The following is a 17663-nucleotide window of genomic DNA, read 5'->3' as shown; positions in this document are numbered from 1 at the left end:
CTGAAGACGTTCTTTGAAACAGTGATGACATCTGTTGAATATAAACTTTTTTTTTTTCTCTTGATTGTTTATATGTGGCTTATTAGTATCAGGGAGTGCGGGAGGGAAGTTTTTTCTGCTTATGAACTAGAGAGATGTCCACTAACTGTAAATTCTTCAAAATCGGCTTGAAACTTTGCATGAAGAGCTCTCCCTTTTGTGTGAAGTTAAAGTAGGACAGTTGTTAGGCTAAAGGCTTAGATTTAGTCTCTTCAGTCAGAAATGAACATATTTTGTTCCAGATTTGTGTTTTTCCAAGAAAATCATAGAAGTACACAAATACAGGTAACCTAAAAGGCAACATGAAAAACTGGCAGATGAATAAAATCATAACTTCATTTATTTTTACGTCTTATACTTACTAAAGAAAAAACAATTTGCTAATACTTACACAGTTCTAGGGTGCTACTTTAAAGTGCCAAAGAAACTTGATGTTTCTGTTCTTTGACCATACCAAAGTAGTGATAGTCCTAACAGTGAAATGCACTCAGACTGCATATTTTAGTTTAGTAATTTTAGGTAGAGAATTAACTATTTAACTATAGAACAGAATAGAATGTACATAACTATGCAACAGTGTGTGTAGGAGGTGTGATAACTCTCATACCTCTGTATTACCACTGAGACTATTTTTTAGGAGGCTGTTCTCTGGTTTATGTTTTGCAAGTGGCACCTTGTTATCTCGCTGTCATCATCACTAGACGCGTGGCTTTTAGGTGTTTGAAGATTCTGTGATGCACTTCAGTTACACAAATACACACTTTAGAGAATTTTTGCAGGTAACTTTTCTGAGCAAGTAGTTGAAAACTTTCCATCTTATATCTGTACTGGTATATACTATGGATGGTCCTGTGCTGGAAATGGAGATGTGCATAAAATGATTTTGAACACAGGATGGAATCCTTTCTAAGGATATCTAAGAATATTAAGAAATCAGTGATAAACTTTTTGCTTTGTGTGGTACTTTGTTTATTATAAATGAGGCAGACATTGAGTTTGAATAAGATCAGAATTTAATCCATAAATGAGATTAGGAATTTCCTTTGCTGTTAAAAATGTATTTGGTATCCTCTCAGTAGCCATAGAGCATGCAGCTGTGATAAATAAAAAATATTTTCATTTTCCTCTTTCACCATTACTTAAATACTTCTGAAATCAAAATTCACATTTCCAAAGTAGTTGTTGCTTATTGTGCCAATAGGCAGGTAAACATGTGCTTAATGGATGTTTTCAGTGTAGTTGGTTATGGAACCCCAAGAATGAGCTGGAAAATACTAGTCTGTCATCCTCTTTAATCCATACACATTTAAAGTATGAGATTCTGGGGCATCTTAATTTGTAATGATTTTGCAGTAATTCTTCTCTTAAATGGTGGAATCCATATATGTGGTACTGTGGCTTGATATACAGAATCAAGATCCAAAACCAAGTAGTAACAAAAGAGTTAAAATCCTGAACTGTGGCATTATGTTTTTCTTGCTATGCAGTGCTGGTGCTTTTCCTGAGTCTTGCAGAACTTTGTTTTAATTGCTAATACCTGGAAGCAGTTTTATTTTGACATCGATTCCTGCTTCAAAGATAGCAGCCTTCACTCTTAGAATTTTATCATTCAGTTCCTGTGAGTTACTTGTAAAAGCTCTCTTTTTAAAACAACTGTTTCATTCAAATTCATCACAGTTATTTGGACTCAGCAACTTAATGATCAAACAAATCTATGCATTATTTGTGATTTGCTGCCTTGAAAATCTTACCTCTGAAATAAATGCCACAGTGTTCTTCAATGCCATGCAAATTACAGTTCTCCCTACTAATGTAATCGAAATCTCTAGCCTCTTGATCTTGATATATGTTAGACTAAGTGTGTCAGTTTTTCCTGGCATGTGTGGGAGAGAATTTGAATTAAAGGTATCAGCTTGACATCCTTGCAACAAGGGAAATAAACTCAAAATGCATCGTGATGATTGCCAATGTATTTCTGTTCTTTTAGGAAACACACATAATCCACACTTTCAAAGATGATTTTTACGGAGAGATTCTTAGTATAGTCATTCTTGGATATAGTTGATCAGAAAAAACCTTTGGTTCTTTTGATCAGTGTTGTAGGTCTCTTAAACTGATGGTTTATTTGTTGTGTTCTTGCATATTGAAAGTACTGTTTCACTGTTCTCTCTTCATAATCAGCTATGTTATGTAGGGTAGCTGTTTCTTGTGATAGCTCTTTCATGTAGCTGTTTCTCAAGGGTAGAGAGGACTTACTGAGAGATCTGGATAGACTATAGAGAGCTGGGCAATCACCAACCATATGAAGTTTAACAAGAGCAAGTGCTGGATTCTGTGTGTGGGATGGGGCAATCCTGGTTATGTGCATGAACTGGGGACTGAGAGGCTGGAGAGCAGCTCTGTGGAAAGAGATCTGGGGGTTTGGGATAACGGCAAAGTTGAATATGCATCAACAGTGTGCCCTGGCAGCCAAAAGGGCCAACCATGTCCTGGGGTGCATCAAGCACGGCATCACTAGCTGGTTGAGGGAAGTGATAGTGTCACTCTGCACTGCATTGGTGTGGCACCACCTCGAGGACTGTGTACAGTTTTGGGTGCCTCCTTATAAGAAGGACATCAGACTATTAGAGCATGGCTAGAGGAGAGTGACCAAGGTGGTGAAAAGCCTTGCGGGCAAGATTTTTGAGGAGCAGCTGAAGTCACTTGTTTTGTTCAGCTTGGGGAAAGCTGAGGGGTGACCTCACGGCAGTCTACAACTTCCTCAAGGGGGGCAGCAGACGGGGAGGTGCTGATCTCCTCTCTCTGGTGACCAGCGATAGCATACAAGGAAATGGAATGAAGCTGCATCGGGGCTTAGCCTGTCTGTTAGGAAAAGGCTCTTCACTGAGAGGGCGATAGGTCACTGGAACAGGCTCCCCAGGGAAGTGGTTGTGGTACCAAGGCTATAAGAGTTCAGGGAGTGCCTGCACGATGCTCTTAGTCATATGGTTTAATTCAGGGGTCCTCAAACTACGGCCCATGGGCCGGATACAGCCCCCCAGGGTCCTCAATCCGGCCCCCGGTATTTACAGACCCCCCCGCCCCTCCCCCCCCCTCCCCGCCGGGGGTTGGGGGGGGAAACCAAGCAGCTGCAGATGGCTGCCTGCCACTGCATCTGCGCGCCGGCCCCCTGGTTAAAAAGTTCGAGGATCCCTGGTTTAGTTTTAGGTGGTCCTGCAAGAAGCAGGGAGTTGGACTCAATGATCCTTATGGGTCCTTTCTAGCTCAAGCTGTCCTATGATTCCTGTCTTACCTTTGACTTTTCAATAAAATATTTTTTTAAACTGCATCTACTAATACATAAATTGATCATATTAAAAAAAGCAGTCTAAATTTCAGTCTAAAAATTATATTGCCTTGTCAGTCGCCTGCGGAGTAGCTTGCACATCATGAGCTTGTTGTGTAAGTGTTGGTCTAGTTTGTCCATTTCTTTGAAAAATGCATCTTTGCTAAAACTGAAATAGGTAATTAAATTCTGTTGACTTTTTGATATGTCTTGGAGCAAGGAAAAGATAGTGTTTACAGCAGTGAAAAGTGCAGTGCATGTCAAAAACATAAAACCATGTCATTTCAGAAACAGCAAATGTTGCTTTTTCAACTTTATAGTAACAAATATATTCTGCTCCTGTGTCTGTTTTGTGGTGTATTGTAGTACACCCTTTTTCACTTGTTATTGTGTGTTCAGAATTCCGTTCAGCTTTTAAATACTGCTTTTCTTCCTTCTCTTTTGCAGACGGGCTCGTTTTATCAATTCAAGAAGACATTGAAGAGGCAAAAAGACAGCTAGATTTACCATAACATCTTGAACTCAAAGAATACAATTTCTTTCATCTGCCAGAAGCCAAACCAATAAACCACTAAGCAAAACCATGTGTGGTTTTTTTTTTTTTTTTATCTCTTAAGAGCTCTTTTCTTTGCCCTACCATGTATCATTTGATGTATAACATATGCATGTGTACTGGATCTGTCTGGGATGGAGTTAATTTTCTTCATAGCAGCTCATGTGATGCTGTGTTTTAGATTTGTGACCAAAGCAGCAAACATAACACGCTAATGTTTTAGCTATTCATTGCACAGTATCAAGGGCTTCTCTGTTGCTTGCTGTGCTCCCCCAGTGAATAGACTAGGCTGTGCAAGAGTCTGGGAGGGGACACAACCAGACAAATGACCTGAAATAATCAGAGATACTCCATGCCATATAATCATCATGCTGACCAATAAAATGGAGAGGAGGGGGTTTAGGGAGGTTGGCCATCTTTGCTTTGGCTGTGGCTGGGCATGAATCTACGCGTGGGTGGTAGTCAGTGATCACCTTTGCATTGCTTGTTCTCTTTTTTCTTTTTTTCCACTTCTCCTTTGCTTGTTGAGCTATTTTTATCTTGACCCACAAATTTTCTTGGTTTTATTCTTCCATTTTTCTTTCCCTGTCCCACTGTGCAGGGGTGTGGGGGAAGTGAGCTAGTGACTGTATGGTGCTTAGCTGCTTACAGGGTTTATCATGCAACAACATAATTGTGATTGGACCTGAACACTAAAGCCACACAAGGTGATTTAAGTTTGTTTGTCATTTAATCAGTCATGCAAAAGGAGTAGAAGGCTGTTTTAGGTCTTACGGAAGAATCGTGAATGCAAATGTTATCAATCATTTAGACATCTTAGCACATGTGGAACAAGACCAAAGGTAGCTGTGACCTCTTCTGCCCCTAAAGTGTGCAGAGTGAGAGTGTTTCAGACAGAGAATGTTAGTCCAAATTCTTTTCCTAATTTTGTGTCATTTTTATACTTGGATTTCAGCTTAGAAAATTTTTATATTGATTGAGTAAAAAATCTACCTGTGGTGCAGGAAAGCTATTAGATACAAGAATAATTCACTATATATTTTCACTATATATTTTTGATATGCTGTACAGCTGTTGTGGTTGTAGCTGTCATTTTAATTGAAATTATTTATTGTGATTTTAATTGAAATAGAGGAAATGACTTACTCATTGAGTTACTGGAATGTAAGATAGATACTTCTGCCAAGGCTGACTATGTATATGACAACACGTGTTTTGCCCAGAAGTGTGTCACTGCAGTTCAGGAGGTGAACGTCAGGGAGAAGGTTTGTACACTGCAGAAGGTAAGGGCTTAAAGATTGCAGAACCAGTCTAACAATTTTTTTGCTCTTTGGGCCCTAAGGCAGAGGAGGTAATGAAAGGCTACTGCATTTTGGTTGCTGCTGGCAGCTGCCTTAGATGAGGAAATCTTCTGTATTGTTTACTATACTGATAGAGAAATGAATGACTTCAAGGTTGAAGTTGGAATGTAAGGCACGGGAGAATCCTTTCAGCCTTTGAACTACGTGCAGGTAAGATCAAAACTTTTGGCTGTGGATCAGTGAAAGTCTTTGGGGATTAGGTCATGGGACAGTGAAGTCCCTGGTGAGCAGAAAAAGGGACATATTGCACACATTTTTTAAAAGGGTAGAAATGAGGACCCTGGGAACTACCGAGATGTCAGCCTCACCTCTGTGCCTGGGAACATCATGGAACGGATCTTCCTAGAAACTGTGTTAAGGCACATGGAGGACAGGGAGGTGATTCAAGACAGCCAGCATGGCTTCACCAAGGGCAAGTCTTGCCTGACCAGCCTAGTGGCCTTCTATGATGGAATGGCTACATCAGTGGATAAGGGAAGAGTTACAGATGTCATCTATTTGTAAGGCCTTTGACATGGCCCTGCACAACATCCTTCTCTCTAAATTGGAGATATGGATTTGATGAATTGGTTGGATGGTTGCATCCAGAGGATAGCAGTCAACAGCTCAATGTCCAGATGGAAATTGGTGACAAACTGTGTCCCTCAGGGGTCTGTATTGGGACTGGTACTGTTTCATACCTTCATCAATGACCTACCAGGATGTTGTGTACCCTTAGCAACTTTGCAGATAACACCAAGCTGAGTAGTGCAGTTGACACGCCTGAGGGACAGGACACCATGCAGAGAGATCTGGACAAGTTCGAGAAGTGGGCCCATGGGAACCTTGTGAGGTTCAACAAGGCCAAGGGCAAGGTCCTGCACCTGGGTCAGGGGAGCCCCTGGTGTCAATACAGGCTGGGGGATGAAGGGATTGAAAGAAGCCCTGCAGAGGAGGACTTGGGGTTACTGATGGATGAAAATCTGATCCAGTGATGTGTGCTTGCAGCCCAGAAAGCTGACTATATGCTGGGCTGCATCAAAAGAAGTGTGGCAGCAGGCCAAGAGAGGTGGTTGTGCCACTGTGCTGTGGTGAGACCCACCTGGAGTGCTGCGTCCAGCTTTGGAGTCCTCAGCACAGGAATGACATGGGCCTGTTGGAGTGGGTCCAGAGGAGGGCCACAAAAATGATCAGAGGGCTGGAACAATGAAACACTTTTAGCAGGAAATGCTGAGAGAGTTGGGGTTGTTCAGCCTGGAGAAGAGAAGTTCTGGGAAGACCTTATTGTGGCCTTTCAGTACTTAAAGGGGACTTATAAGAAAGATGGGGCCAAACTTATTAGCAGGGCCTGTTGTGATGGGACAAAGGGTAATGGTTTTAAACTAAGAGGGTAGATTCAGACTAGATACAAGGAAGAGATCTTTTATGATGAGGGTGGCGGAACACTGGAACAGGTTACCTAGAGAGGTGGTAGGTTCCCCATCCCTGGTAACATTCAAGGTGAGGTTGGATGGGGCTCTGAGCAACCTTCCAGTCCGAGGTGTTCTATGATTCTGTGTTTCTTGGAATAATAATATATTAACATTTTAGTAAATATTGAGTATTTATTACAAATTATTGAGGCCTTTCCCGCTCTGAAATGTTTGCACAGATAAATGGGGTTTGTGTTTTTAAAATGGATAGTGATTTGGAAAATACTTGTTAAATTTAGGTGCAGTATTTCTGTGTGTTCCTCCAAATCTACTCCCCCCACACCAGTACAGTTTTAGGAATTTCCTCCTTTTCCCATCCCATTCTGACCTTGCATTTCACTGTAGTGTTTCAGAGAGCCCTGTCATGGTAGCCTTACAGGAATTGTCTGTGGTGGGCCTTGTCAGCCTGCCAGGATTCTAGTTCGTAATGTTTTAACTTGCAGCCAGTCTCACAAGGTGTTTGGGAAAAGGCCTTGAGCAAGTCAAGGAGTCCTTGTAGCTGTGCAGGACTGCAGCTGAAGCTTGATGATTCAGGTGAATTGCTCATCAGTCTGTTGATGGCAAAGACAGAAGGGATATACACCTCCTGAGGGAGGAAAGAATGATCTCTGTAAAAGCACGCACAGGAATAAGCAGTGTTTTGACCTATGTTTTTTCCTAAGCTGTTTAGAAATTTAAGACTCCAAAGACACTGACAGTTTTGTCCTGACTGTTGGCTGGACATTTTCAGCAGACTTTGGCCTTTCTGGTAGGAAAACACTAAAAGAAAAAGAACTTACCTGCTTTCAGAAATACATGTTTTGTTTTGTTTTGTTTTTTAAAAAAAAACAACAAACCCCAAAACCCAAAAGCAGTTCAATGGACTTTTCTGTGCGCAAGTTGGAAATCTGTTCAAGAATTTTCTTGAAAGTGAACTGGTTTTTTTCTTCACTTTAAAACTGAGGGATGATGGGAGAATTTTTTTCAATCCCCTCCCCTGCCCCTTGCCCAAAATGTGGGGAGGCATACTTTGAATATATAACAATGTCAAGGTCTTGGTTCTTTTCTGGAAGAACAAATAGTAGCCATGTTAGTCAATGTAGTACATTGTCAGGAACATATTTAAAGAATAAATTCCATTGATTGTGGTATTATAGCTAAACTCATATCTGCCTTTGAAAATTATTTTTTGCCAGTGATTTCACCTGTCTGTTGTTGTGGACATTCATAGTGCCTTAGGTTGATTTCTTAGTTACACGGTTCTATAACTGCTAATGAATGCTGCTATTTATTTCATCATGTTGTTTTTAAAACCACTGTGCTTGAGGACATAGAAAGCAGAAAAAGGAAAGCTAGAAACACTTGGTTTACTCACAGCTCTCACCTGAAGTATGGAGTATGCATATAGTAAAGTAATAAACTGCTTTTTGCATGTTTGCCTTCAAGTTAAGAGAAAATGTAATTGCATTCATTTGGGTGAGTGTGCTTACCGCTACGTGTTATTTAGTATCAAATATTGCATATTGACTTTCAAGTTCAATACATGATTCCTAGCACATTATAAACGTTATGAAGGGTTACATTTTTGTATTATTTGCAAATAACTATTTCAGTTTACATTGTGACACTGTGCAATTAATAAAAGAATGTAACCAAGAAAGTAGCGATGCTGCTTATCACAGTTTTTCTGATTGATTGTACTATGTGATACAAATCATCTGTGCATATTCCTTAGTATATACTGAAAGAGGTGCTGCAGAGCTCTTTCATTATGCTGCTTAAACTTTCAGTTTTGGGAAGCGGGAGAGAATTGTTCTTACTTACAAACTTGGTGCTACATTATTTATGTTCTAGATGTTTGCAGTTCTTTATTTGTAAGGCAATATGTGAACACCAAGTGAGGCATAAAGGTCACTGGAATTGTTGGAGTTCAAGCAATGTAGGTATTTCCACAGTTTTGAATACTTTTAAAATAAAGTCTGTGGTGCATTTTAATTGACTCTTTTTCTGAAGTCTATTCTGTCATGAAATGGAGTTTGTTGTCAATGTGAGAATAGCAGTGCAAGAATTTTTTTCAAATGCATATTGGTGATATTGGTTTTAATTTGATAGCTGTGGCATTAAACTGTCTGGCATTTTAATACCCTAAAGAACCTGTGCTTACCAGATGTTAAAATGCAACATGTCTTCATGTTTAGACAACATAAAGGCCCAATGTGCACAGACAAACAGTCTGCAATAGCTATTTGTACAGGTTTCATACATGGCTAGGTACGTTTTGAATTTGGAGCCTTCCTAGAAACAGATATGGAACCTGTATTCTGCCTGTATCCTTTTTATTTTAGAAAAGATTCCCTATGTATACATCATAATGTTCTTGAAATCTACCTGAAAATTAAACCTAGCTCACAAAAACTTGAAAATAAACTAAAAAAAAAATCCTGCTTTTCAAAAAGATGTAACTGTAAATTAGGATAATTAATCATGTTAAAATTGTTACTGATGTGGATATATTTTCATTTATTTTCAGTGACTGTTACATATTGTAGACATGGAGACTGTCAAAATAGTTTCCCAAATGGATACAGTGAATTAAAATGCTGGAAAGGAAAGTGTCAGTAGTTGCATTTCTACTAAAGGGTGGCACTAGTGTGAAGTTTAGTTTACTGGAAACTCCATGGATGGATGAGAATAGTAAAAAAAGAGGTGCAAGGGGAAGGAAAGAAAAAACAGAAAGACCTTGAGATGGAAAAAACCTTGAGAAGCAAGAAGGTGAGAGAATTTTGCCAAAGATAACAAGTGTGAAGTCTAGTTTACTGAGATTTTTACAACCTCATTTGCTACATCTGTGTTGAGAGATTGTACTGAGCCAAAGGAGATGAAAGTTACTCCTTTGACTAGTTTCAGATGTGTATCTGATAACTGTGGCTAAATACAGTAATCACATGGCTGCAGTAAGTGAACTTTGACAGTTTGCTTCAAAAGACTTTGTACTATTTTGATATCTTTGCTACCTTGATATTTTGAGAACTTAAGTATCCTTAGAAACCCATTTCTAAATTGCTATGTAGAGATAAAAATTGGTGTCCTTTTTCATTCTTGTTCTGCCTTAGATTTCCAGCAATTCTTGGAAACAGTTTATTCAGTTTCAAATTTGTGAGAATCACTGCTTTGTTGTGTAATAGTAAGGCTTATTGCCGGTATTGCTATTCAGTAAGTTTTCTAAGGAGGCTTCTGATGATGACTTAGCTTGTAGGGTGCCCTCCTTTGCTATGTCTAGCACTGTTAGGTGTCTCAGTCCTATGCAAAGCTTTGTAAGGGTGACTGGCTGAAAACTTTGATAGAAAAAAGCATTCAGGTGTTGTTTAAACTAGCTAAAATTAAAGTGTGTTGGAAAACCAGTCCCACTCTGGGGTTTTGTGCTTTATTTAGGACATAGGGGAGCTGCGTCCTTAGAGTTCTATAGCTTGAAAACAGATTTGTCTATACCCTTTCTTTCAAAATTTAAAACTTCTTGGTTCTTGGAGAAGTCAGGTGGAGCGAGTTGCATCCTGTTCTGTTTTGGATCAGATGTTTAAACATTCATCTGGGTCAGGGCAAAGGTCCCATCTGCTACAGCTGAAAATGAACCAAACCTGTATCTTGGAACACATTAATCTGGCTCAGGCCTCTTGCGGAAAGGTTTCTCTCATACTTTAGCACTGTTTATATGCTTTGTATAACCTCTGTGTGGCATCTCTAAAGTTGCATCAGGAAAGACTGTAATGTTATGTGGTGTTCTGGTTATGTCATAATTGTGTTAATGTGGTGGACACTTCACTGTACTTTGGTATTTGTCAGAGATCATGGTGCTGTTCTAACAGCACTGTGTCCACACTGGAGGCATGGATTTAAAAGTTAAATCCTCAAGCATCTGCGTTCTTCAGGTTTCTGTTTAACACTCAAGCACTATAATTTCCAAGGATTCAGATGTTCTACTAGTTTTCATTCCAAAACTGAAATGAGGCTAAAAAAGTATCAAACTGCTTTCAAATTTATTTTGTAATGAATATGGTTTATATAGGCCTGTACTTTTTTCCCCTAATGTTCTTGTATTTTTCTGAAAGGAGAAGAAAGATGTAACAAATTACAAACAGCAGGCCCTACCTGCAAGGTTGGGGAACTTGCATTGTCTGTTGCTCCAGCAGGGTATTTGGATAGAGCTGTGGCCTATTTAGGTTTTTAAGGGGGCTAGAATTTTATAAACATTGCTGACAATGACAGTTAATATATAATTAATTACACAACTTAATGTACTGACTTTATGTAACGGTAGTGTTCTGTAAATAACTGAGAATTTAATTTCACTTTCTCTTTTGTGGCTCAGAGTAGCAAAATGCTTAGTATCTTTCAGTTTGTTCTGAGGTTATGAATAGCTTGCTTTTCCATTGTGCTACGATTTGTCAGTGAGAGAAGGTAGAATGCAATGGAATGGATGCAGTAAGATTTATATTAGGCTTTTTTTTTTTTTTTTTAAACGAATTATGAGCTACTTAATTAACAGAGTTAGGTTTTTGCATTAGAAAAAAAAAAACCAACTGAGAAACAAAGATGATGCTAGGTGACCAGAAGGAGGAGAAAGGATAAAGAAAAATAATAGGGTGAGGATTTTAGACATGACATGCAGTGAGCAAGCGTGGAGGAACCAAAAAAAAAAAATGGAGCTAGAAGAGCAAGAACTATTTAGAGTAATGGTTGTTAGGTAAGTGTAGCACCTGGTATCTTCCTGAAAAAGAAAATGTGCTTATTTAGATGCTAAATAGACAATATGAATGAGGAAGAATAAAGTAATATTTATTTCCCTTTTTAGTATTCAATTATATGTGTAATATAAAACTGTAAAGTCATGCAAAGAGATAATAGCGCATCTTTTTTGTTGGTTAAGGTCTGGGAGATCTTCTTCCGGTGTAAACATAAATCTAAAAAAGGATGATGGGGGAGAAAAGTCATAATTACTACATAATTTGTAACATAAATTTCCCAAGGGAAAATTTGTCTTTTGTGGTGTTAACAATAAAATCGCAAGAGATACAGTAATAACAGCCAATGTGTTAAGCAATTTACCAGATATTTCTGATCAGTAGGAGGCAACCAATAAAGTAGGAACATATGGAACCTACTTTGAAAGGAGAACAGAAGTTACGTGTGTGTATGTCTCCTATTAATTTTGCGTCTCAACACCTATACATTTATCTAGTTCGTTGCAAGTATGTCTGTGTGCAGTTAGAATCTTCAGTTGTCTGTTGTTTGATATGATAGGTTATTATTTTAATTTCTATGTACTAATTAGGAGAGAAAAAGAGAGTAGAAAAACTGAACAGAAGAGTTTTTCTGTTCAGGAGTGCTTTTGAGGCCTTAGAGTATGTCTATTCCTTATCAGGATGCATGTCTGGTTACTCCTTAAAGTTCAGGCTTGAAACCACATGTACACATAAGAGGTTGAGGGGAGGTGAAAAATTGATAATTCTGGTCTACTCTGAGAAATACTCTTCTGGCCCCCTCCTGCCCCTACCCCAACATGTGCATAGGTGACCTAGGTGAAATAGTGACTTATGTGTAATCAGAATTTTTCTATAGGTAACTTTTAAGTGGGAAATTTGATGGCTAAGAAAACACTGTTTAATACAAACCCATATATTTCTCTTGAAACACATGCTATTTTTCATGAGAAAACCAAATGCTTCAAAATATCCATTTGAAAGGCTTCTGTGGTAACTTACACAATTAAGCTTATTATATTTTCATTTCTGTCCTTGGTTTGAAATTTCAATATTTGAGTCCTCAGCCAGAAGTCCTGCAATTATTATTGAAGAGCCAGAGGCAAATGCGTGTTATACTGTGAGAATGTGGTCTGATCAGTGTAGAGCTGGTCATGGAAGGAGTCTTGGGCCTCAGAACACTTGAAATGTAACTCCTACAGTCTACTTTCCTCCACCTCCTTTCTAGCAAAACTTCAGGCTAGAGTCACAGAAGATAAAACTTCTCCCTATTTATACAAACTGTGGAAGGAGGGGATAAAGAACCCTGGTAATCTACACTTCCCTTTGAAATCAAATTACTGGATTGCGTGAGAGGTACATGTGTGGTAAAACTCTGTAGGAGATGTGATTTTTATGAGATCTTTTTGAAGGGTGGAGTAAAAAAAAATAAAAAATGAGAGGGCATTCCCCAGGAGGATAGAGAAAATACAAGTAATTGGTGAAGACTGAAGGGCTTTGGAAACTCCATGCATGAAAAAGAGTAGCAAAGTAAGAGGTGCAGCGGGAACGAGGGGCCTTAAGATGGACAAAAGCTTGAGAAGCAAGTTGGTGAGAGAAATTTGCCAAAGATAACAGGATTTGAGGCTGATAAAGAAAATTAGGGAAGAGTTGAATGGAAGAGATCCCACAGAATATTTGTTTTTGAAAGATGCTTGTTTCCTTTGGGACATCTTTCTCACTATGGTGGGTGGAGGAGAAGTCAGGAGAAAGGAGAAGAATTGGCTTTGTGTCAACTAAGGAATTGTGCAACTGAACAAATGTGGATTTGAATTTCTGTACACTTTTTTCAGGACAGAGTGTCAAGGGCTTAGACCCTAGAAGTCTATAAAATGTTACTGACTCCCTTGGTTGTCCTTTGTTTTCCATGAAATTTCTTTAGAAGTGTGAGTGACTCATGAAGGATTCCTCTTGTGCCAATTAACTGCTAAACTTAATTTTTCTTGGTCTCTGTGTGGACTCTTAGTAGTGAGTTTTAATTGTGAATGCTGTAAAAGTGGTATGGCTCTGTGGGTCACTAAGTTTGGGTCTCCTTGACCATAATTTTGAAACTTCCCCTTTAAAAAAAACAGTAAGCTTGAATGCAATCCTCTTCCTCATATCATATCCTTTTAGCTTGATTCATCAGTTATTTACTGCTTTCCTAAGAAGACTGGTTACCTTCAAGGCAGTTATCTGCCATTTTGTAAGGCATGCAACTTGTCACCCTACCCATGCAGCACAGTATCATGCATGCTGCTGCATGCACGCTCCTGCCTCTTCGTAACAGGCTTATCATTTGAGCAGCCATTTGAATCCCTCCCAAAAAGCACTGCTTATTTGAGTGAAGGGAATATACCAGTACTGCTTCTCTTGTAACAAATGGTGTCTTAGCACTGCCTGTGCAGCTTTAGTGCTGCAAGGAAGTTCACCTCTGCTTTTGACATCGAAGATCCCTGACTGCATGTGACAAGCTTGGAAAACCAGAAGGAAAGTGCCAGACTGCAGAGTATGAAGAATCAGAAGCAAAAGAATATGCAGTTGAATGTGGTTGAAATGGTGTGCCCAAATCACAACAAAGAATTTCTAAAAAAAATTGGCATTTGAGAAGAATTTGCAGTTGGGTTTTTTGGTGTTTTTTGTTGTTGTTGGTTGGTTTTGGGGTTTCTTTGGATGTGTACTTAAAAATGCAAATTTGTCTCAGTCTGACTTGCACAAATTTAGACAAAATTTAAGGAACAGGCTTTCCAAAATGAGTACTTATTTGCATTTTTTGTTTACCTTTCAGGTTAACTTTAAGTGTAGGAGACTGTTCATAAAATGATGATGAAGTCAGTCTGAGAGCCCATAAACAAAATTCTCATTACATCTGTCACAGTGGTTTCAGACTACTTAGACACAGCTAGAATTAAGCCTCTGAAATGTGAGGAGAGATTTCAGGTCAAAGCAAATTCTTACAGTTGTGTTATAAGCCATTAATAAAAATAATGAACTATATTGGTAATCTAAACAAGTTTAGGAGAGCAAGATAACACAGCCTCTTTGTTTCAGTATGTCCATTCAAACTGATTTTTCACTCTTCTATTTTTTCAGAACTTCCAGAGCAGAATTTGAGTTAAAGTGACAGATGACTTGCACCTTTCTGAAGTACCTTGCTGTCATATAACTTTTGATAAATGTAGGTCCTTGTTTTGGCTTTTGTGAAGTCACATGACTTTTAATGCCTTGCTGTTACTGAAGGTGCAATGGTTAAAAGTCTAAAATTTAAAGTGGAAGCAATAAACTTCTCTATAAAACTTCTTTAAACATACAGACAGAACTGTCCTGAGGTCCTTAGGAATACTTAATACAAAAAATTGCACTGAGGCATTGAGCTATAAAAATCAGGTATTTTCACACAATTCCTTTGTAGACACCAAATTAATTGATTTATAGTTCTAGAGCAACTTCTTACTGGAAATCTAAAGGAACTAAAAGAGTGAATGAAACCTGAGAAATAACAGCATTTTTGAGACATTTTGCTGCAAAGAATTTATTCTTTCACAACAAATGGCCATAAAAAGCATCCTTTACTTTAGCATGATGTTATATTCCTGTAATAATAATAGAAAGATCACATTGCTGTATTCCTTTAAGTTACGTTACCAACTAAGTGCTAATTATTCCATTTGTCATTGTCTGAATATACTGAGCCATTTACAACAGAAATGGAAAAGCTGCTTGAATAAATGTTCAGTGTTTTAAATCATTGAGAAGGTAGTTAAAAAGACAAAAGAAGTCCTTTTGTGGGCTTACAGACTATATTTCCCTTTGCAGTAAATCCAGACATTTGTGTGCATACAGATTGACAAACACCACAGTAAAGATTAATCAGAGGTTGATATGTAAAATATCTTAGTTATGTTTCATACAAACTATAAATACAATATTGTTACCTGGAGTAGAGTTACAATCAGAATTCTTATAACATCATGTCATAGATGCACAATTTCACAGGGAAATATGCTATAAGATTATAAGGAGGAATTGTGTTGGCTTTGAGGAACATAGATGCACCAGGTGATACCAACAAAGAATATCTGGGTAAAGTCAGCAAGCTTGCCTGTTCTGTTATGAATTGCTGAGTAGCTGTGATCACAGGCAGTAAACTACTGGCACCCTATCCCAGTGTCATTCATCAGGTAGATAAATACAATTAACTTTCATATCTGCACATTTCTTGTAGTGATTGGCAAGGTTCTCAATAAGTGTGTGTGCATGGTTTGAAGCAGAGTTTGTATTAGTTATAATGCACAAAAATACATTATTGGGAAAGGATTTACTCTCCACACAAATGCACAGAAATGTAATCTCTTAACAAGTCTGGACTGCTACTTAAAAGCATAGTAAGGATTTTTGTATAACTTCAGGAAAAATTGTGTTTAGAAACCATTCTGCTCTCACAATGACTGTTAGCTAAAATGTTGAGCTCAGCATGCTAAAAAGTAACTAAATGTACTTAACTAAATTGCTGCATTTAATAGGAAAAGCAACAAAGCAGAAATTCATAAATTAGTGAAGAGTTATCTAAATGAATAACTTTCGTCATCATATTCAAGCTCATCTTCTTCATCATCCTCCAAAAGTCCATATTTAAATTTGCGATAGACTGTGCCATCCTGGCCCATATATACAATGTCATCTTCTTCGTCATCATCTTCAGTATCTCGATCTCTATACTCAATTACTTGATCTTCCTGGTAGCTTGGACTCTTGTGGTAGTTGCTCACATAGGAAGGAAAGGTTTTCGAGTGATTTGTCAACTTTTCATACCCACCTTTATTGATAGCCTTGGTTTTGGCTTGTGATTTTCTCCAGATAAATACAATGGCTCCAATGACAAGGAAAAGCAAAATGCAGGTAATAACAAATAAAGGAGTTTTGCTTTTGCTCTCGGGTGGTACAGTGGTCCGTAACACACAGTCATCTACAATAGCAGTTAAAAAAAAATAAAATTAAATGAGCTTGTGTGTCTGTGTATGGCAGGGGGCAGGGGGTATTTGTCTTAAAAAAAATGTAGTACAGCAGCTTACATTTTTAAATGCATTCAACTAAATACCTTACTCTTCTAGTACCACAACTGTGTTCTTGTAGCTGTGACGGTATAAGGGTGAAAGCAAGGTTGCTGGGATAGCTGTGCTTCTTTAGATTGTAAATAATCAGAAAGAGGCAGAAAAGCTAACAGGCACACAAATACATTTTGATGTGCTAAGCTTAAAATGCAATCATTCAGATGGCTATCCATTGAACTAAGCACTTCCCAGGCACCTGGTTTATGAAATGCCTGCCATTTAACACAATAGCTGTGGGTGAAAGAAGGTGCTGCCTCCCGCATCAGTCGTGATTGCTGTTATTTTTTGTAAAGCTCTTCCTATTCTGGTGATCCAGCAGCAGAAACGACTGTGTGCCTTCAGCTCAGGAGCACATTTTTGCTCTGTTCCCCTTTTGATTTTTTAAATGTCAACCTAGTCAGTCATAAAGCCCTTCAGCACCATTACTGCTCTGCAGCATTGTCCTACCTTGTGTTTCACTGCAGTCACAGCACTCTGGGGTGCTTGCCGGGTCAGAGTCACTGCAGCAGGGCAGGCAGCGGCTTTCCTCCAGGTACAGCTGCATGCTGGCTGGGCAGACTGTGCAGTTGAGGGGCCCAGGTCCCTTGCACTCTGTGCATGAGCTGTCACATCTTTCACACTTGGGCTCAATCTCCTTCAGACACAGAACACAAGCAACACACCTTTCATTTTGGATTCCTTGGACCTGACCTGGCAGTTCTGTCCTGTCATTTAATCTCTGGGTAGTCATCTCTGGGCATCATGGGTGTCACGGCAAAGTACAGGACAGAGTAGGAAAACTAAAATTTGGTTCATATTTCCTGGCTTCTCAGTGATCTGCTTGTGTGTGTGTGTGGGTGGGGTGGGGGGCGGGAAGCGTTGTAGGAGCTTAGAGATCTCACCTAGGTAGGTAGTGAGATAAAAATCATTCAGACTGTAAGCTCTTTCTGGCCAGGAAGTGTGTTTTTGTTTTGCTAGTCCCATGCTACCAGACCTTTGGTAGTAATGATGGTAAAGTGGCCTTTATGAAATGTATTCAAGAGTATCACTAAAAGTAACTGACATGGGAGAAGCAACATGAAATACTGTG

At 38.8% G+C, this 17663-nt stretch overlaps 1 protein-coding gene and 1 long non-coding RNA gene across 2 annotated transcripts in view; one reads left to right on the top strand and one right to left on the bottom strand.

Annotated features, from left to right (window-relative positions):
• Positions 1–27: 27 nt before the first annotated feature.
• Positions 28–3948, top strand: LOC114013496 (uncharacterized). Its single transcript, XR_008744796.1, has 2 exons — positions 28–818; positions 3812–3948. It is a non-coding gene; the product is annotated as an uncharacterized LOC114013496 (long non-coding RNA).
• Positions 3949–15033: 11085 nt separating this feature from the next.
• The window catches only part of PCSK5 (proprotein convertase subtilisin/kexin type 5), a 247559-nt gene continuing 244929 nt past the window's right edge, over positions 15034–17663 (bottom strand). The window contains exons 36-37 of the mRNA XM_055791267.1: positions 17042–17228; positions 15034–16449 (exon numbers count right to left, since the gene is read on the bottom strand). Of these exons, the coding sequence (XP_055647242.1) occupies positions 16046–16449; positions 17042–17228 (591 nt within the window). The 3' untranslated portion in view covers positions 15034–16045. The remainder of the gene's footprint in view (positions 16450–17041; positions 17229–17663) is intronic.

This window comes from Falco peregrinus, chromosome Z (assembly GCF_023634155.1).
Source record: "Falco peregrinus isolate bFalPer1 chromosome Z, bFalPer1.pri, whole genome shotgun sequence".
NCBI classification, from domain to species: Eukaryota; Metazoa; Chordata; class Aves; order Falconiformes; family Falconidae; genus Falco; species Falco peregrinus.
This window is presented reverse-complemented; position numbering and strand designations above follow the sequence as displayed.